Below are 23023 nucleotides of genomic sequence, written 5' to 3'. Positions count from 1 at the left end.
GCATGTGTAAGTGTAGGAAGAGAGGAAAGTGACTAGTTCCTAGTGAATGTCGGTTTGTGGCAAGGGTGCATGATGTCTCAATGGTTATCTAATTTATCTATGGATGGGGTTGTTAGGGAGGTGAATGCAAGACTGAGAGTATAACAAGGCTATTTAGTTCAGTAGGGTTGAGGGATAGGTAAATTGGGAGGGAAGTTTGAATGGAGAAAAACTGGAGGAAGTGAAGTTTTTTAGATATCTGGGAGTGGATTTAGTTGTGCATGGAACCATGGAAGTGGAAGTGAGTCACAGGGTGGGGGAGTGGGCGAAGGTTCTGGGAGCGTTGAAGGATGTGTGGAAGGCAAGAACGTTATCTCGGAGAGCAAAAATGGGTATGTTTGAAGGAATAGTGATTTCAACAATGTTATATGGTTGCGAGGCATGGGCTACAGATAGGGTTGTGTGGAGGATAGTGGATGTGTTGGAAATGAAATGTTTGAGGGCAATATATAGTGTGAGGTGGTTTGATCGAGTAAGTAATGAAAGGGTAAGAGAAATGTGTGGTAATAAAAAGAGTGTGGTTGAGAGAGCAGAAGAGGGTGTATTGAAATGGTTCGGTCACATGGAGAGAATGAGTGAGGAAAGATTGACAAAGAGGATATATGTGTCAGGGGTGGATGGAATGGGGAGAAGTGGGAGACCAAATTGGAGGTGGAAGGAGAGAGTGAAAAAGATTTTGAGTGACAGGGGCCTGAACATGCATGAGGGTGAAAGGCGTGTAAGGAATAGAGTGAACTGGAACGATGTGATATACCAGGGTCAACATGCCGCCGGTGGATTGAACTAGGGCATGTGAAGCATCTGGGGTAAACCATGGAAAGTTTTGGGGGGCCTGGATGTGGAAAGGGAGCCATGGTTTCTGTGCATTAAACATGACAGCTAGAGAATGAGTGTGAATGAATGTGGCCTTTTTTGTCTTTTCCTAGCATTACCTTGCTCCCACGAGGGGAGGGGGAGTATCATTTCATGTGTGCCGGGGTGGCGACGGGAATGGATGAAGGCAGCAAGTATGAACATGTACATGTGTATGTATGTATGTCTGTGTATGTAAATGTATGTATACATTGAAATGTATAGGTATGTATATGTGCGTGTGTGGGCGTTTATGTATATACATGTGTATGTGAGTGGGTTGGGCCATTCTTTTGTCTGTTTCCTTGCGCTACCTTGCTAATGTGGGAGGCAGTGACAAAATATTATGAAATAAATATAATTTTCTAATATTCTATTATACTTAATCGTCATCTCCCACATAAGCGAGGTAGCACGACGAAACAGACGAAAGAATGGCCCAACCCAACCACATACATATGTATACACATAAACACCCACACACACACATATACATACCTATACATTTCAATGTATACATACATATACGTAGAGACATATACATACATACATATATATACTTCATGTTTCACCAACCTACATTCACAGATCCCAGAAAAATGCCTAACAAACACAACAATCAAAAAACATACACACCAAAAGATATGGTCAAGTGATTATCTGGGGATGAGTGAGGGTTTGCACCTCCACACCGTAAATCTTGAGAGTTGAAAGGTCCTGACCCTCATATTTCTAGAAAGCACCTCTTATGTTTTTGGCAGATTCCTTGGCAATTCTCCACATAAGGTTATGAAGTTATCTGTCAAATGTCGCCAGACATCATCAAGATCTTATTACATTCCAAGTTTTCTACTTACCGCCAAATCTTTCTTCATGAGGATATGTCACTGCATTGTTCATCCCATAACCTTCCCTAGTTTTTGCTAAAACATAATCATCTGTCGCCCATGAACCAAATCTTAAGGGGTCACATTCTGTAAGTTCAAATGGAGGTTGTCCATTCAGGATCCAATCAGCAAGGAACCTGCCTATTCCACCTCCATGTACAACGCCATACCTATGTTGAGAAATAAATACAATGTAAGAACATATTTACTGTATCCTCTGTAATACACACTGAAAAGCTATGATAAAAGCAAAAAGACAATTAACATACTCAAAAAAAAATCTTTGTTTTAATGATACATAACACTAAATACAGAGACTACATTGCTTCATACAACTGTAGATGTCAAAATCTTTAATTTGGTTTCTGGTACTGTAACCTTTGAACCTCTCTTTTCTTACTCTGATCAAGGAACCTAGTAAAGTGTGCAATAATCCCCCTTTCGGAGATACTATGGCCAGCCTTTAATTCTTATCTAAAAATAATAGTCTCAAAATCCTGCTGCATTTTTTTCAAAGCAATGATCACTCTCACAAAAGTGAACTGCAGACTTACTACACTCCTACTCTCCCTACACCATTAAACCAAGAATCAAATGTCAGTGTCTGTTTGGGCAAAGATGAATATGTCTGAAGGCATAATACCACTGACAGAGTTGTATAGATGTGTCTTGAGCCTTGAATGTACAAGAAAGGTGGTTGTGCCGGAAACAAAAAGGTGTGAGGACAGTATGCCATGCGAGGCACGTTGATCATGTAAGAAATGACAGTGTCAAAGAGATGTGGAATCAAGTGCAGCATGACTGAAACAGCCTACTAGGATCTGTTGAAATGGTTCACATATGTGGAGAAAATAACGAAAAACAGAATGACCAAGACGATGCAAGTGTCAGGAATGAAGGAAGGAAGGCTGAACGGAAAATCAAGACTGAGGAATGGAGTGAGAGGAAGACATGGAAGAAAATAAAGAGGATTGATGAGGTATATGGGAGCAGTATGCTGTCAATGGATTGCAACAGGCATTGGCATATGAAGTGATCAAGATAAACTATGCAATATTCTGTAAGGCTTGGATAGTGGTGTCTTAGTTTCAATATATTATGACACAGCTAGAGAATGCATGTGTGATCAAGAGAGATAACTAGGGGTCTGATGAAATGGTCTGAACTAATGGAAAAAATTAGCAAAGAAAGAATGAGTAAGATCTTCTTTCTTTTCTTTTATACTTGTTCACTGTTTCCTAACATTAGTGAGGAAGCTCCAGGAGCAGACAATGAAAAAGCCTTAGTTGTTCACATCCACTCATTAGCTGTCTTGTGTAATGCACTGAAGCTACAGCCACATATCCACAAACAGGCCCCACAGACCTTTCCATAGTTTCCCAGCTGCTTCAGTCCACTGATAGCATGTCACCCTATGTAAACCACATCTCTCCAATTCATTCTGTCCTATGCATGCCTTTCACCCTTTTGCATATGCATTCAATCTTGCCAACTCCAATTCAATCTCCCCCTTCCTTTCCCTTCAACTTCTTACACATATATCCTCTCAGTCAAACTCTCCTCACTCATTCTTTCCATATGTCTAAGTCATTTAATCATTTCAGCACACCCACTTTAGCCCTTTCAATCATACTCTTCCAATTACCAACTTCTCTCTTATCCTATAATTTCCAAGTTAATCAACCCTCCTCATACCATACTCTGTCCTCAAAGATTTCCTTTCCAACACATTCACCCTCTAACATACATTTTCATCTGTAGCCCATGCCTCGCATCCATACAACACTATCAGGACTACTATACCCTCAAACATACCCACCTTTGCCAATCCAGAGAGTGACTTACATTTCTACACATTCCTTTGTGCTCCCAGGACCTTTGCTCCTTCACCCATCCAATAACTATCTCATCTCTCATAGTTCCATTCATCGCCATGTTCACTCCAAGGTATCTAAAACACTTGACTTCCTCCAAGTTTTCTTCATTCAAACTCACACCCCACTCAACTGTGTCTTTGCATTGCTTTCATTCACATTTACATTTATCCTCAACTTTCTCCTTTCACACTACTAAACTCAAACACTGACTTCTACAGTTTCTCACTGGAGTCTATACCAAGTCATCAGCAAACAACTGACTCACCTCCCAAGCCCCCTATACCTAACAACCAGTGTACCTCATTTCTCTCCAAGACCATTGCATCTACTTACCTATATCTGCTATATAATAATACTTTTGATTATTACCATCAAATGTGACTTGTAAGCATGCAGAAAAAGAGTAGTCGAGCAAATAAGCATCCTCATATAAAGGGTGCGGGTGTGTGCACATTAACAAGTCTCATGTTGACAATTCAATATATTTACAATAGCAACATGTATTGCCTAATAAATGCAGACAATGATTGGTTGACTAATTCATGACTGCAGCCATTTAAGTGGCTGACTAGATTTGCCAGATATCACAAGTGCCCTTTCTGGTACCCTGTTATTCTTGTTTTCATTACAGTTACCTACAAACATACATTTTTTTCTGATTTTTTTTTTGGTGTGCTCATGGTAAAAATGCTTGAAATCTGAATGTTTACATTTATTGGGGCATCACTATCAACTAATCTTGTACATGTATTTGAATCATTAGGTACATGGACACTAAATTAAGTCAAGATTCTGAATGATTTCATCATGTGAGATATACCCCTAATGTAGGGAAAAACTATTTAAGAACAGGATACCAGTCAAGGATGTATGTGTGAAGCTTATGGAATCTTGTATCATTAAATCAAGAGATGAACAGAAGTAGAGATATCCATGTGGAACTTTTAATGAGAAAAAAATTTGCTACAGATGCTAGTTTTTTTTCTGCCTGCTGTGGCTAGACTTACATTTAACTTCTTTATCTTTGATATCAAACAAGCAAACACAATGCCTGCACAGTGAATACTATCAATTGATACTTTATATGCCATATAATGAACAGAGTCCTTTCATGTAGTTACAAGCCTGTGCCACTGTTGTGATGAAGTGTGAAGGAAATTCAATATTACATTACCACAATTAGATCAATGACTATAACTTAAGATGTTTTGCAAAAATATTGAAAAGATTCTGTTCAAAATATATAAAGTATCAGTTATTATTTACTATCTCCCTTTCATCACAACAATGGCACTAACTTTGTAGTAAGGTGCAGTGAGTAATGGTGCGAGACATGTTAACCATGTAAAATATGACAGTGTAAGAGAGGTGTGTTACTATAGGAAGTGGAGTATAATTGAAAGAGCAACCTATGGTGTGCTGAAATGGTTTGGACAAAGAGAGAGGATGAACAAAGAGAGACTGACAATGAGGATATATATATATATAAAGAGCATCAGATTGGGGAGGAGCAGTGTGGTTTCAGAAGTGGCAGAGGATGTGTGGATCAGGTGTTTGCTTTGAAGAATGCATATGAGAAATACTTAGAAAAGCAGATGGATTTGTATGTAGTATTCATGGATTTGGAGAAGGCATATGATAAGAGTTGATAGAGACGCTCTGTGGAAGGTATTAAAAGTATATGGTGTGGGAGGTAAGTTGCTAGAAGCAGTGAAAAGTTTTTATCGAGGATGTAAGGCATGTGTACGTGTAGGAAGAGTCTGTTGTGGATGAGAGGGCTTAGGAAGCAAGTCAGTTGTTGTTCGCTGATGATACAGCGCTGGTGGCTGATTCGGGTGAGAAACTGCTGAAGTTGGTGACTGAGTTTGGTAAAGTGTGTGAAAGAAGAAAGCTGAGAGTAAATGTGAATAAGAGCAAGGTTATCACGTTGAGTAGGGTTGAGGGACAAGTCAATTGGGAGGTAAGTTTGAATGGAGAAAAACTGGAGGAAGTGAAGTGTTTTAGATATCTGGGAGTGGACTCAGCAGTCGATGGAACTACGGAAGCAGAAGTGAGTCACAGGGTGGGGGAGGGGGCAAAGGTTCTGGGAGTGTTGAAGAATGTGGAAGGCGAGAACGTTATCTCGGAAAGCAAAAATGGGTATGTTTGAAGGAATAGTGGTTCTAACAATGTTATTTGGTTGTGAGGCATGGGCGATAGATAGGGTTGTGCGGAGGAGGGTGGATATGTTGGAAATGAGATGTTTGAGGATAATATGTGGTGTGAGGTGGTTTGATCAAGTAAAAAATGAAAGGGTAAGAGAGATGTGTGGTAATAAAAAGAGTGTGGTTGAGAGAGCAGAAGAGGGTGTATTGAAATGGTTTGGTCACATGGAGAGAATGAGTGAGGAAAGACTGACAAAGAGGATATATGTGTCAGAGCTGGAGGGAACAAGGAGAAGTGGGAGACCAAATTGGAAGTGGAAGGATGGAGTGAAAAAGATTTTGAGCGATTGGGACCTGAACATACAGGAGGGTGAAAGGCGTGCAAGGAACAGAGTGAATTGGAACAATGTGGTATACTGGGGTCGACATACTGTCAATGGATTGAACCAGGGCATGTGAAGCATCTGGGGTAAACCATGGAAAGTTTTGTGGGCCTGGATGTGGCAAGGGAGCTGTGGTTTCGGTGCATTATACATGACAGCTAGAGACTGTGTGTGAATGAATGTGGCCTTTGTTGTCTTTTCCTAGCACTACCTCGCATGCGTATATATGTATATGTCTGTGTATGTATATATATGCATACGTTGAAATGTATAGGTATGTATATGTGCATGTGTGGACGTGTATGTATATACATGTGTATGTGGGTGGGTTGGGCCATTCTTTTGTCTGTTTCCTTGTGCTACCTCTCTAATGTGGGAGACAACGACAAAGTATAATAAAAGATAATATAAATATACATCCTGGCTGCCTAAAACTTCACTTATATAAAAGCAGATTAATGTGAACTCTACTTCATGTAAAGTTCTGTAATATGTCTTCTATCAAGTTTACATTCCCATCACATAACTTTCAATAGTTACATCATTTTGTCCTACACAATTTTATTTCTTTCTATACTCTATCTTCCTAATGTTTTCAGTCACACATTCTTCAAGGCCCCCAGAATTTTCGCCCCCTCCCCCACCCTATGATCCGCTTCCATGGTTCCATCCACTGCCAGATCCACTCCCAGATATCTAAAACACTTCACTTCCTCCAGTTTTTCTCCATTCAAACTCACCTCCCAATTGACTTGACCCTCAACCCTACTGTACCTAATAACCTTGCTCTTATTCACATTTACTCTTAACTTTCTTCTTCCACACACTTTACCAAACTCAGTCACCAGCTTCTGCAGTTTCTCACATGAATCAGCCACCAGCGCTGTATCATCAGCGAACAACAACTGACTCACTTCCCAAGCTCTCTCATCCCCAACAGACTTCATACTTGCCCCTCTTTCCAAAACTCTTGCATTCACCTCCCTAACAACCCCATCCATAAACAAATTAAACAACCATGGAGACATCACACACCCCTGCCGCAAACCTACATTCACTGAGAACCAATCACTTTCCTCTCTTCCTACACGTACACATGCCTTACATTCTCGATAAAAACTTTTCACTGCTTCTAACAACTTGCCTCCCACACCATATATTCTTAATACCTTCCACAGAGCATCTCTATCAACTCTATCATATGCCTTCTCCAGATCCATAAATGCTACATACAAATCCATTTGCTTTTCTAAGTATTTCTCACATACATTCTTCAAAGCAAACACCTGATCCACACATCCTATACCACTTCTGAAACCACACTGCTCTTCCCCAATCTGATGCTCTGTACATGCCTTCACCCTCTCAATCAATACCCTCCCATATAATTTACCAGGAATACTCAACAAACTTATACCTCTGTAATTTGAGCACTCACTCTTATCCCCTTTGCCTTTGTACAATGGCACTATGCACGCATTCCGCCAATCCTCAGGCACCTCACCATGAGTCATACATACATTAAATAACCTTACCAACCAGTCAACAATACAGTCACCCCCTTTTTTAATAAATTCCACTGCAATACCATCCAAATCTATTAAATCTTATTCTAAAATCAAAAGCATCATCACATAGCTCACCCAAATCCAGCAGCAAGCCACATATTAGGTAGCATATCTGGTCCAATGAGAGGCAAAACATCTGGAGTGTAAGTAATAGGGCCATTAACTACACTCTGGATGTTACCATCAGCAAAGCATGGGACGAGCTCCATTGCCACCTCCAGATGTGGTTCTAACCGGTCCAGGTCAGGTTCAAAGAGTTCTTTACCAAAGCCTTAAACCAAAATATCCAGTGTAATAAGATTTTCCATAATACAGGGCCTTAGTGAACTTAAATATAAATCTCTCTCAAACAACATTCCTATTCAATTATGTAAGTGAATCAAAAAGTGTAATAGGAATTTTGAGAACATGCAAAAGCAATGTACCTTTATGTAAACATACATTCTGTTGTATACCTTTATAGACTTACCATGGCATACTTTATTTACTGTAATTATCTAGAACGAAAAGATAGGGCTTCCACAGATGGATTCATCATGCGGAATATTTTACACATGACTAATAAGGAAAATGGCACAGTATCATAATGAGCTATAAAAATACATCTTAACAAAATGCATTTCTTAAGTCCTAACCTATCATGGCAAGTGGCTCATACTGTACAGAGAGGTTGATTTGATTAATTTTGATTAATTTTGTGGAATCTAAAAAGCACTATAGACATTGATATTCTGGGATTTTTAGCCCTAAATGATAACAAGAAGCTTAAAACTATTTACACAGAATTATGTATTTTGGCGTCCTTTAAAAGATAGCTAAAAACTTAAACTGTTCATTTTTTTTTTTTTTTTTTTTTTTTTTTTTTATACTTTGTCGCTGTCTCCCGCGTTTGCGAGGTAGCGCAAGGAAACAGACGAAAGAAATGGCCCAACCCCCCCCCCATACACATGTACATACACACGTCCACACACGCAAATATACATACCTACACAGCTTTCCATGGTTTACCCCAGACGCTTCACAGGCCTTGATTCAATCCACTGACAGCACGTCAACCCCGGTATACCACATGACTCCAATTCACTCTATTCCTTGCCCTCCTTTCACCCTCCTGCATGTTCAGGCCCCGATCACACAAAATCTTTTTCACTCCATCTTTCCACCTCCAATTTGGTCTCCCTCTTCTCCTCGTTCCCTCCACCTCCGACACATATATCCTCTTGGTCAATCTCTCCTCACTCATTCTCTCCATGTGCCCAAACCATTTCAAAACACCCTCTTCTGCTCTCTCAACCACGCTCTTTTTATTTCCACACATCTCTCTTACCCTTACGTTACTTACTCGATCAAACCACCTCACACCACACATTGTCCTCAAACATCTCATTTCCAGCACATCCATCCTCCTGCGCACATCTCTATCCATAGCCCACGCCTCGCAACCATACAACATTGTTGGAACCACTATTCCCTCAAACATACCCATTTTCGCTTTCCGAGATAATGTTCTCGACTTCCACACATTTTTCAAGGCTCCCAAAATTTTCGCCCCCTCCCCCACCCTATGATCCACTTCCGCTTCCATGGTTCCATCCGCTGACAGATCCACTCCCAGATATCTAAAACACTTCACTTCCTCCAGTTTTTCTCCATTCAAACTCACCTCCCAATTGACTTGACCCTCACCCCTACTGTACCTAATAACCTTGCTCTTATTCACATTTACTCTCAACTTTCTTCTTCCACACACTTTACCAAACTCAGTCACCAGCTTCTGCAGTTTCTCACATGAATCAGCCACCAGCGCTGTATCATCAGCGAACAACAACTGACTCACTTCCCAAGCTCTCTCATCCCCAACAGACTTCATACTTGCCCCTCTTTCCAGGACTCTTGCATTTACCTCCCTTACAACCCCATCCATAAACAAATTAAACAACCATGGAGACATCACACACCCCTGCCGCAAACCTACATTCACTGAGAACCAATCACTTTCCTCTCTTCCTACACGTACACATGCCTTACATCCTCGATAAAAACTTTTCACTGCTTCTAACAACTTGCCTCCCACACCATATATTCTTAATACCTTCCACAGAGCATCTCTATCAACTCTATCATATGCCTTCTCCAGATCCATAAATGCTACATACAAATCCATTTGCTTTTCTAAGTATTTCTCACATACATTCTTCAAAGCAAACACCTGATCCACACATCCTCTACCACTTCTGAAACCGCACTGCTCTTCCCCAATCTGATGCTCTGTACATGCCTTCACCCTCTCAATCAATACCCTCCCATACAATTTACCAGGAATACTCAACAAACTTATACCTCTGTAATTTGAGCACTCACTCTTATCCCCTTTGCCTTTGTACAATGGCACTATGCACGCATTCCGCCAATCCTCAGGCACCTCACCATGAGTCATACATACATTAAATAACCTTACCAACCAGCAACAATACAGTCACCCCCTTTTTAATAAATTCCACAGCAATACCATCCAATCTATTAATCTTATTCTAAAATCAAAAGCATCATCACATAGCTCACCCAAATCCAGCAGCAAGCCACATATTAGTAGCATAATCTGGTCCAAGAAGGCAAAACATCTGAGTGTAAGTAATAGGGCCAATAACTACACTCTGGATGTTACCATCAGCAAAGCATGGGACGAGCTCCATTTCCACCATCCAGATGTGGTTCTAACCGGTCCAGGTCAGTTTCAAAGAGTTCTTTACCAAAGCCTTAAACCAAAATATCCAGTTAATAAGATTTTCCATAATACAGGGCCTTAGTGAACTTAATATAAATCCTCTCAAACAACATTCCTATCAAATTATGTAAGTGAATCAAAAAGTGAAATTTAGGAATTTTTGAGAACATGCAAAAGCAATGTACCTTTATGTAAACATACATTCTGTTGTATCCCTTTATAGACTTACCATGGCATACTTTATTTACTGTAAATTATCTAGAACGAAAAGATAGGGCTTCCACAGATGGATTCATCATGCGGAATATTTTACACATGACTAATAAGGAAAATGGACAGTATCATAATGAGCTATAAAAATACATCTTACAAAATGCATTTCTTAAGTCCTAACCTATCATGGCAAGTGGCTCATACTGTACAGAGAGGTTGATTTGATTAATTTTGATTAATTTTGTGGAATCTAAAAAGCACTATAGACATTGATATTCTGGGATTTTTAGCCCTAAATGATAACAAGAAGCTTAAAACTATTTACACAGAATTATGTATTTTGGCGTCCTTTAAAAGATAGCTAAAAACTTAAACTGTTCATTTTTTTTTTTTTTTTTTTTTTTTTTTTTTATATTTTGTCGCTGTCTCCCGCGTTTGCGAGGTAGCGCAAGGAAACAGACGAAAGAAATGGCCCAACCCCCCCCCATACACATGTACATACACACGTCCACACACGCAAATATACATACCTACACAGCTTTCCATGGTTTACCCCAGACGCTTCACATGCCTTGATTCAATCCACTGACAGCACGTCAACCCCTGTATACCACATCGACTCCAATTCACTCTATTCCTTGCCCTCCTTTCACCCTCCTGCATGTTCAGGCCCCGATCACACAAAATCTTTTTCACTCCATCTTTCCACCTCCAATTTGGTCTCCCTCTTCTCCTCGTTCCCTCCACCTCCGACACATATATCCTCTTGGTCAATCTTCTCCTCACTCATTCTCTCCATGTGCCCAAACCATTTCAAAACACCCTCTTCTGCTCTCTCAACCACGCTCTTTTTATTTCCACACATCTCTCTTACCCTTACGTTACTTACTCGATCAAACCACCTCACACCACACATTGTCCTCAAACATCTCATTTCCAGCACATCCATCCTCCTGCGCACATCTCTATCCATAGCCCACGCCTCGCAACCATACAACATTGTTGGAACCACTATTCCCTCAAACATACCCATTTTTGCTTTCCGAGATAATGTTCTCGACTTCCACACATTTTTCAAGGCTCCCAAAATTTTCGCCCCCTCCCCCACCCTATGATCCACTTCCGCTTCCATGGTTCCATCCGCTGACAGATCCACTCCCAGATATCTAAAACACTTCACTTCCTCCAGTTTTTCTCCATTCAAACTCACCTCCCAATTGACTTGACCCTCACCCCTACTGTACCTAATAACCTTGCTCTTATTCACATTTACTCTCAACTTTCTTCTTCCACACACTTTACCAAACTCAGTCACCAGCTTCTGCAGTTTCTCACATGAATCAGCCACCAGCGCTGTATCATCAGCGAACAACAACTGACTCACTTCCCAAGCTCTCTCATCCCCAACAGACTTCATACTTGCCCCTCTTTCCAGGACTCTTGCATTTACCTCCCTTACAACCCCATCCATAAACAAATTAAACAACCATGGAGACATCACACACCCCTGCCGCAAACCTACATTCACTGAGAACCAATCACTTTCCTCTCTTCCTACACGTACACATGCCTTACATCCTCGATAAAAACTTTTCACTGCTTCTAACAACTTGCCTCCCACACCATATATTCTTAATACCTTCCACAGAGCATCTCTATCAACTCTATCATATGCCTTCTCCAGATCCATAAATGCTACATACAAATCCATTTGCTTTTCTAAGTATTTCTCACATACATTCTTCAAAGCAAACACCTGATCCACACATCCTCTACCACTTCTGAAACCGCACTGCTCTTCCCCAATCTGATGCTCTGTACATGCCTTCACCCTCTCAATCAATACCCTCCCATACAATTTACCAGGAATACTCAACAAACTTATACCTCTGTAATTTGAGCACTCACTCTTATCCCCTTTGCCTTTGTACAATGGCACTATGCACGCATTCCGCCAATCCTCAGGCACCTCACCATGAGTCATACATACATTAAATAACCTTACCAACCAGTCAACAATACAGTCACCCCCTTTTTTAATAAATTCCACTGCAATACCATCCAAACCTGCTGCCTTGCCGGCTTTCATCTTCCGCAAAGCTTTTACTACCTCTTCTCTGTTTACCAAATCATTTTCCCTAACCCTCTCACTTTGCACACCACCACTGTTCATATAAAATAATATATTTTTGATTCTTTTACAAAATTAATCAGTCTATCTACATTAACATATTGATTAAAATTTCTCCAATACTTTTATTTCTCTTTGCATGAACAGAGCATGAGATTGGGGACAAACAATGAGGTTTCAAGAATGATACAGGATGTGTGGAATGGATGTTGGGATTTAAGAATATGTGTTAGAAAGACTGAGAGAAAACGAAGAATTTGTATATAGCCTTTATGAATCTGGGGAAGGCATTTGATAGGGTTCATATCGATGCTTTGAGGAAGGTATTACGAATGTATGGTATGGAAGGAAAGTTACCCAAAGCAGTGAGGAGAGATTATCTAGAGAGTAAGGTGTATGTGGGAGTAGAAGGTATTACGAATATATGGTATGGAAGGAAAGTTACCCAAAGCAGTGAGGAGAGATTATCTAGAGAGTAAGGTGTATGTGGGAGTAGGTAGAGAGGAGGGTGAATGGTTCCAGGTGAAGATGGGTCTATGGGAAGGGGTGGGTGATGTTACTATGGCTATTCAATCTGCTAATGGTTGGTGTGGTGTGAGAGGCAAATACAAAGGTCCCAAAGAGAGGAGGAGGTATGCAGTCTGTTGGGGGTGGGTTAGCCTGGGAGGTGAGTTGGTTGTTAATTGCTGATGATAAGGCACTGAAGGTAAATCCAGTTGAAAAACTGCAGAAGCTGGTGTCTGAACAGCTGCTTCACTTTTCTTGTGAGACACTCAAGTATTTTTGTTTAGTTGACGTGCTGTCAGTGGATTGAACCAAGGCATGTGAAGCGTCCGGGGTAAACCATGGAAAGCTGTGTAGGTATGTATATTTGCGTGTGTGGACGTGTGTATGTACATGTGTATGGGGGGGGGGGGGGGTTGGGCCATTTCTTTCGTCTGTTTTCTTGCGCTACCTCGCAAACGCGGGAGACAGCGACAAAGTATAAAAAAAAAAAAAAAAAAAATATGTTCATATTTCTTCCCACATTCTGAGGCTTTAAGGCCTACAAAAGCATGCTTTCTATCCCTCTCTGCTGCCATGCACATATCATAATTTTTCTTTACCTCCTTCATTTGAGGCTGTAGATCTGCAGTTCTTTTCATCTTTCAGGATAGCTTAAGCATTCAGTTCTTTTAATTCCATTCATGTAGCACTTCTGAATCCACTGTAGCATCATTATTTCTGCTTGTTTGGTCTTTGGTCATACTGTCCAGCCATATTCTGTCTCTTTTAGAGAATGTTCTTACTATGATATCACTCATTATTTGACTCAACAGTACTATCTTTTCAGTATGCTCATTAAAGTTCGTGATTCTCTATCATAATTACTTCTAGGTCTTTCATGTTTGCTTCAATTGCTATAGTCTTCCCAAAATATCCTTTCTAGGGCAACTCCATGGTACTGTAAATCAATCCACAGTTTATTTGTTCAAATCTATTCTCAATAAATTCCATAATTTTCTTTCTGACCCCTTACATTATACATAGGTCCTTTTGCATGTTCTTCTCACCTCCTTCTAATCCAGCTAATCTCATCGATTCCATCATCAGTAGAAGATACAAGGAGAAGAGGAACATGTAGTAAAAAATGATTAAGGCTTGGAATATTTCAGATAAAGATGTTGGAGGAATGATTGAGGATTGCATGCAATAGTGTCATTTTGTGAATGGAAATGGTATGAATGGAGGCTTTCATCTCAACTGATGCATCAATTTAGTGTACATTGAAAAAGTTAGAAACATATCATAGGTATGGAAGTCCATGTTTCACTGCAACAAACTGGGAACATATTGATGATTTGTGTAAATAATGTTGTGGAGGATGTGTGCATGATCCCCTCTTCAGATTAAAATTCAATTACATTAGTTGGATGGACGGACAGTGAGGACTTCTTTATGAGATACAATGACTTGAGTAACTTGAGGTCATACCAAGAAGCTCAGTAAAGTGCTTGTTAGAAAGGAAGTAAAAAAGTAATGTTTTAGTATAAAGGTGGTAGATGTTTGGAATGTTCTAAATAACTGAAATGTAAGTGCTGGCATTATACTAGAGTTCAAAAAGCTGCTTAATGGCAAAGAAAGTTCAAGATATATGGCTCATGTTACTTCTCACAAAGTTAAGCAGTACATGTATAATTCCTTAATTTTTCAGGTAATGACCCAATTTTTCATATGTGAGGACATGGCATTTGCTAATAAGTTTTGATACTGCCCCGGGTTTGAAATTCTAAAATACAACATTTCATATCAAAAAGGCTAATCTTGAGCCTCACCTTTTGGAACTTCATTCCGAACCCAGTCCTCACACTGTCTCATGGTTGCAACCGATTCATATGGGCCTATAAGAAGGCCATCCCGTTCCATCCTTAAGTAAAAAGATCCTTCTAAATGTCTTAGTACAGGAATTTCTCTTTTCAGGGCCTTTACTTGTGGAATAGTTGATGTGACAAGGTACTGGTGATGATTTGGGACAAGAGGCAGGTCTCGTCCTGCCAACTTTCCGATTTCTTTGGCCCAAAACCCTGAAAGAAATATATGAATGAGCTTTCCTTTTAAACATTATACCTTGGTCTTATATGCTGTTGAAATTAACCATGTAAACTCAGTGTGAGACTTACCTGCATCTGAAAAGCTTTATGCTACAAAAGTAACTCAAAGACCTTACTTGCAAAGACAACATGTAAATATTTTCTTTAACTCTTAAAACTATTAAATGTATATTCTTTGTTTTAATTCACATTCAATCATTAAAATGACAGCAAATTATCATCAAGATATTCTGAAACCACTGTAGACTACAAACTAACAGACTACAAACTAACAAAGAAACTCAGACAATGACTTTACATTTCTTTTCACTCTGCTACGAAATCTCACCACCGGTTAGTTCATCTAACTACATTCTTTTAAATACACCTTCATTTGGTGAATCTTTCCTCCAGCAGCACCAAGTTCATAGTCCTGATTGAACTAATTTGAGAAAATTCTTTCCTTTTCATTTTCCATGGGTAGATTACTGCCTCATCCCTGGTCATGCTTCTGTTTCTGCTGAGTATGCACCAGAGGGTACTGTTGCAGGAATCAAAGCATATATCCCTCCTCCCCTAACATTAACTTTTCATCCAATCCATGGGTATTCTTGTTATGATGTTATTTACATCAGGGACCACTCATATTGGACCTAGAAATCGTTCCTTCCTCTAATTCAAAATTCAGTTCTCACTTCAGCCACAAAATTGTTTAAAGTACAATATCCACGAGGCAAAGCATTCCTTCACCCAAAGGAAGTGCAAAAACCTCTCTTCTTCATCAACAGATAAGTCTTTTGGCATCTACCCAAAAATATCTAACAATTCTGTTATACTTTCCTATGCTTTCCCATTCTCATGATGTTATAGCTGTCTATCTAACTGAAAAAGCAAATCCCTTTGGTTTTCTTCAGTCCTTCACACCACCTTGGATGACTAAGTTTCACTCATCCCCTTATGTTCCTCTTATTGTTCATATGCCATTCTTTATAATACCTTTCTTCTCAGTCCAAAAGGCACTTTATTCACTGGAAACAAGTAAGGTGCATGGACCAGACGGCATCTATCATTCTGTTTGGAGGAGGAGGGTGCTTCTGAACTTTTGCCAATGCATGCTGGCTGTTCCATTCCGGTTTAAAAAACAAAACTTTCTTTCTCCTTACAAATATGCATTGGTACAACCTATCCCATAGGACGATAATTGTTCTAACCCTTCCAGATACAGTCTTGTTGCTTAGACCACCACTGATTCCACAGTCTCCAAATTCCCCTTTAACTCTAACTTCCTTATGCATCTTAAATGTTGATCCTTCTCTTTGCCCATCAGTATACTTTCCAAAAGGCAAGATCCACCAGTGATATCCTTTCCTACCTTACTTATGTCTCAAAATCATCTCAGAGGATTTGGAAAATTTTATGTTGCCACCTTTGATATATTACAAGTTTCAATCAAGGTATGACATTGGGGTCTTGTTTCTCAGCTCCCCTCATTTGGCTTTCCTTCCTAGCTTTGTTTCTCTAATTTAGTAGCTTCCTCACCAGCTACTCTATCTAAGTAACTGTTGATGAATCAACCTCTTCCTCTTTCCATATCAACAGTTGTGTCCCTTAGGGATCTGTCAAGTCTCCTACAATCTTCCTCTTTTTCATAATCAATTCCATCTTTTCAACATATAACCTGATGCACTTTATGACAACTCAGTGTTATATTCTCCCACTTTCTTCATATCTACTCTATCCTCTCTTGCTTAATCACCATATCATTATGGCTAAACTTCTATACATTCACATTAGAACAATATATCCCAGTGAGGTAGACGCAACATGGTTATGTTTAATGCCTTTAAAACCCAATTTCTGTCTATCTCTTTCCGAAGCTCCTTACATCTCATCCATCTCTTGATGAATCTGTAATTCCACCACAACACAATTAAAAAACCTGGTATTACAGTGACATTTACTTGGAAACCTAACATAACACAGAAAGCTAAGTTTGGCTCTAGAAAACTGGGAGTCTTGTTCTGATGCCCTTAATCATTATTGACTCTTTTAATAATTGTTTATGGATGGGGTTGTTAGGGAGGTAAATGCAAGAGTTTTGGAAAGAGGGGCAAGTATGAAGTCTGTTGGGGATGAGAGAGCTTGGGAAGTGAGTCAGTTGTTGTTCGCTGATGATACAGCGCTGGTGGCTGATTCATGTGAGAAACTGCAGAAGCTGGTGACTGAGTTTGGTAAAGTGTGTGGAAGAAGAAAGTTAAGAGTAAATGTGAATAAGAGCAAGGTTATTAGGTACAGTAGGGTTGAGGGTCAAGTCAATTGGGAGGTGAGTTTGAATGGAGAAAAACTGGAGGAAGTGAAGTGTTTTAGATATCTGGGAGTGGATCTGGCAGCGGATGGAACCATGGAAGCGGAAGTGGATCATAGGGTGGGGGAGGGGGCGAAAAATTCTGGGGGCCTTGAAGAATGTGTGGAAGTCGAGAACATTATCTCGGAAAGCAAAAATGGGTATGTTTGAAGGAATAGTGGTTCCAACAATGTTGTATGGTTGCGAGGCGTGGGCTATGGATAGAGTTGTGCGCAGGAGGATGGATGTGCTGGAAATGAGATGTTTGAGGACAATGTGTGGTGTGAGGTGGTTTGATCGAGTGAGTAACGTAAGGGTAAGAGAGATGTGTGGAAATAAAAAGAGCGTGGTTGAGAGAGCAGAAGAGGGTGTTTTGAAGTGGTTTGGGCACATGGAGAGGATGAGTGAGGAAAGATTGACCAAGAGGATATATGTGTCGGAGGTGGAGGGAGCAAGGAGAAGAGGGAGACCAAATTGGAGGTGGAAAGATGGAGTGAAAAAGATTTTGTGTGATCGGGGCCTGAGCATGCAGGAGGGTGAAAGGCGGGCAAGGAATAGAGTGAATTGGAGCGATGTGGTATACCGGGGTTGACGTGCTGTCAGTGGATTGAATCAAGGCATGTGAAGCGTCTGGGGTAAACCATGGAAAGCTGTGTAGGTATGTATATTTGCGTGTGTGGACGTATGTATATACATGTGTATGGGGGTGGGTTGGGCCATTTCTTTCGTCTGTTTCCTTGCGCTACCTCGCAAACGTGGGAGACAGCGACAAAGAAAAAAAAAAAAAAAAAAACTACACAAAGGACAAATCCATCCTTGTATAGGGTACTGCTCTCACATGAGGGGAATTTCTAACTCTACATACAAAACATAGGCAAGTTCAAAGCAATCTGATTTATTAGCTTACCCAGTCTGACCTTACAATCTAACTCATTTGTCCTATACCAAATCAGTGCTTCCTTTTCCCCTCTGCTATAGATATTACTCTGGTTTTTGTTTCTGAGAGTTCACTAGTTGTGTACCCCTACCGCTGGCTAGGTTATGTAATACTATATTCAGCAAGCTTCTGTTTAACATGATTACCGTATGGTTACTGGCGACTCAAGGGTGGGCCACTAATATATACGTATCTTCCCATACTACAGTTTCCATCTTCACCAAACTCTTTACAATATTTTTTTGCTAGTCTTTTCTTAGCTATCCCTCTCTTGAACCTTTTTCATATCTCAATTAAGACCAAGTCTTGATGTAAACTTTTGTCCATGCTTGGAGTTGCCAAAATAGAAAAAAATTCAATATGAGACAGAATAATTACCTGCACTACAAATTTAGTAAGCTTCTGCAAAAGTGCAAGACTGTAACACATCATGTGCTAACCTGCAGCATTAACAACTCTGTTGGCTATAATATCTCCATTTGTAGTTGAGACAACCCATCTGCCATCTTCCCGCAAATTCAAAGCTGTTACTTCTGTTCCTTGTAAGATCTGAGCACCATACCTAAAAGAAATACAGTACATACAGTCTCCACAAAAAAAAATCTGATTATCACAGTGTAAAATAAGACTCATGCATTACGTTTTATTTGCAAAACAAATCCCATCATTCATTTATGGTGGGGATGTAAGTTTGATGGCAAGGGACAGTCACAGAAATCAGATAACATTATTTCCTGCCTGTCACCCAGTGGTACTGAGAGTGGAGGGATGCAACTTTTGCTTTTGTATTGACTAACATATTCACTACTTCTCTTCTGGTTGATATCTTTCCTCTACCAATAACTAACCATGGGTGCCAAGAAGGTGTCCCTGGAAGAAAAGGCCTGTAATTTCGCTTGGAAGCATTGTGTCTTCAGGTGAGATTTCAACACATACTGGCAATGACAGGTCAAGTTTACCATCTGAACACTCTCTGCTTCCTTCTAATATCATTGCTTCATGAAAAACTGGGCCTGGTTGACTTATGATGACCAGTAAGGCAAATGATAACTTCATAGGGGTGGGTTTTTCAACACCTCATACTTCACTAAGTTAAATGCTACCTTACTGGTCATCCTGGTCATCCAAGGTCAACTTGACTCAGCTTTTCATGGAGGGATGATGTTAGAAGGATGAAAAAATTTACGGAGTGACCTTGGCCCTCTCTGTACATCTTGAAATCTCATTTGCTTGTTTTCAAGAAGAACAGGGACCTTTTCTTCTTGGAACAACTTCTTAGGACCCCAGGCTAGTTTCTGGAAGAGGAAGTATATAAAACTAAAATATAAATACAGAAAATATCACTAAACTCAAGACAGCAAGCAAACATTGTATTACAACAGTCTCAATACTATGGGGTAAATGTGGTGGAAAATCAATTTCTCTGACTTTTAAAACAGTATCATGACAATTCATCTGACTTCTAAGACTGTATCATGCTGCTAGCAAATGATATCCCCCACCATAAGCATGTAAAAGGATTTGTTCCACAATAGAACCTTACACAAGAAAGCCTCATTCTAAATGGTAATCACTCTTTTCTTTTCTACTTTACTATAGGAGACTGTAATTTTGTGATCACTTAGAAAAAGAAATGCAATAGTATAAGCATTAAACATGAGGTAATACATACTTCTTTCAGATAATTCTAACAGGAGGTAATCAAAATGTGCACCTATGAGAAAAATTAAGGGCAAATGGAATAGTGAAACAGAATGGTCTGCAGGATGCTGTACTTGAAGCATTCATTGGTATAGATATTTATACAAATGAAGCTTTGGAAATTTGACTGAATGGTGAATTCAGTTGCAAATATATAAGCTCTAGATTATGAAGTATAACAGTAAAGTATAATTACATAAGTGATTGATCATGAAAGACTACACTAGTTGCATATGCAACATGCAGCGATGGAGAAAAAAAGGTCAAGGATTAGGCTTGCTCAGTGGTAGAGATAGCTATACAAAGGACAATGAGGGAATTCTATTGACTGGTGAGCATTCTAAAATAAAATTCTATTTGCAAATATGTAAGCTTTTGATTAATAACTATAATATTCAAGTGTAATTACATGTGTACTAGGTTATAAATGACTCCATTGTTTGCATATGCAACATGCAGTAATAAGAAAAGTAGGTCACTAATACTTTAAGGAGAGAGCTTCGTTTTTAGAGTGTCTGACATGACATTTGCAAAGCATACCTCAGTCAAAGGCCATCTTGGGTAAAAGGAATAAAGTGAGAGAAACAAATGTACAAAATTAATCGGGAATCAATATATTTTTGTAGACCTGGCTTCTAGAGGTAAAAAGGCCACTGGAAAGGGAATAGAGATGAATACAACAGAAAAATTTGACAGTTTAACTGTTCAAGGGAAGAAGTAGATAACATAAGAGTCAAGCCTTGAGTGGCCAGTACCCACATAAAAACTGTGAGCAGCAGCAGCCAGACCAGTGTTTTTAAATTCTGTGACTCCTTGAGCAGTCCTGATGGCTCCACTGATAGAGAAGAGAGGATGGTGTTGCTATGCGCTTGATCTGATCAAAGTAATATGCCAAGGCAGCATACAGCGGGGCCAGTCATGATGACTGCTGTCTGAGTATGCAGAGGCAGTCACTGGAGAAACAGCACTTGAAAGGACACAGACTGTCACCAGCTGAAGGTGCTGCATGTGATCAAGGAGCTGGGACAGAGTTTGGTTTCCAGTCAGAGATGAGCTGCTTCAGTATGTAGATCTCTTGAGGTTTCCGCATCTATATGGAGGGTACTCTTAAAGGTGCCTGACAAGTTATGAGCAGGTGGACTCTTTATGATGCTGCTCAAACTTCCAGAACTATGACAGCACCAGAATCAAATCTGGGCAAACTTGGCATCATGTGGTGATGTTTTTCAGTGAAAAAGTTTCTAGCTTCATAAAACCACTGATCCAGAAAACCTAGCATGTTGGTGGCTAGTTTGTTACATAATAAGCATGCTGCACTCTGACCAATTTCAGTCTGGTGAGACAGGAGTGACTGGGTATAGAGTCACACTACAAGCTCTCAGTGAGGACAAAAAAACACTAGTAAACTCAATGCATTCTATATATCTACAATAAAATATTCTTTTTTCTTTCATACTATTCGCCATTTCCCGTATTAGCAAGGTAGTGTTAAGAACAGAGGACTGGGCCTTTGAGGGAATATCCTCACCTGGCCCCCTTCTCTGTTCCTTCTCTTGGAAAATTAAAAAAAAACGAGAGAGGAGGATTTCCAGCCCCCCGCTCCCTCTCCTTTTAGTCGCCTTCTATGACATGCATGAAATACGTGGGAAGTATTCTTTTCATCTATCTATATACTCATCTATAATCTTTGAAGCCTATTTCCTCTGGGAATCTCCTGCCCTTACATGGTGGCTACCTCACTTACAACATTTCATGCATTCTTCCACTATTTCTCCCTCTCCAATAATCTTCCCATCTATTTCCCCACATAACAAGTGGTCTTTCTCTCATACCAAACCATCTGACTGTACTAATCATACACTCTCCTTGTAAACTCCCTACCTTGCATTCTTTCCACATGTCTAAACCACCTCAAAATATAACATTTCTCCCACTCTACCTCACCATAATTCATTCCCTTTGTGCTCCCTGCCATATCAAACCTCTCATACACCCCCCCCTCATTTCTTCTTCATTCCATCTTGACCTCTATGTGACACATGCCATATCCATATTTTGGCTGCATATGACATGGTCGAGAAGACTATGCTGTCCCTTAATCCCTTCTTCACTTCCATACTCACACCTCTACCCTTTATTACTCTATTAAGGGACCCAGTGAATTTTCAACTGTGTACTGCTCTCTCCCTCATCTCTCCTCTATATTACCAAACTTACCCAAGATATCTCTAAAATAATCAAATTCTCTCACCTCTTCCTGTCTTTCTCCCCTCATATCTATAACAGAGTGTAACACACTTTCTTCTTTCACTCTACTGGGTTTTGCAAAATCTACACATTCACTCATTTCCTTTCAATCACCATAACTTTACTTATATTCATATTTACCTTCAATCACCTAGGCCTACACAAATCATAAAACACAGACAACCTTCTGCAGCTCCTCTTCACTCTCAGCAAACACCACAGTATTATCTACAAACAGGCTTGTCATTAGCAATAAAATATATGTGAAAACAAAGCATAGAATGTTGCCAGAAGCTGGACTACCAGGCAATGGATAGCCTGGTTGTTGTCACTGAATGGAGATGTCTCACAGGAAAGTATGATCTGAAAAAGCATCAGACACTGATCCACTTCTTCATAAATAAT

General features: G+C 39.9%; 1 protein-coding gene across 1 annotated transcript in view; it reads right to left on the bottom strand.

Moving 5' to 3' along the window:
- The window catches only part of LOC139749754 (dimethylglycine dehydrogenase, mitochondrial-like), a 155539-nt gene that overhangs the window by 69699 nt on the left and 62817 nt on the right, over positions 1–23023 (bottom strand). Inside the window, exons 7-10 of the mRNA XM_071663962.1 lie at positions 19111–19232; positions 15135–15383; positions 7826–8021; positions 1749–1948 (exon numbers count right to left, since the gene is read on the bottom strand). Coding sequence (XP_071520063.1) covers positions 1749–1948; positions 7826–8021; positions 15135–15383; positions 19111–19232 — 767 coding nt within the window. The remainder of the gene's footprint in view (positions 1–1748; positions 1949–7825; positions 8022–15134; positions 15384–19110; positions 19233–23023) is intronic.

Source organism: Panulirus ornatus, chromosome 8, assembly GCF_036320965.1.
Source record: "Panulirus ornatus isolate Po-2019 chromosome 8, ASM3632096v1, whole genome shotgun sequence".
Lineage (NCBI taxonomy): Eukaryota > Metazoa > Arthropoda > Malacostraca > Decapoda > Palinuridae > Panulirus > Panulirus ornatus.
This window is presented reverse-complemented; position numbering and strand designations above follow the sequence as displayed.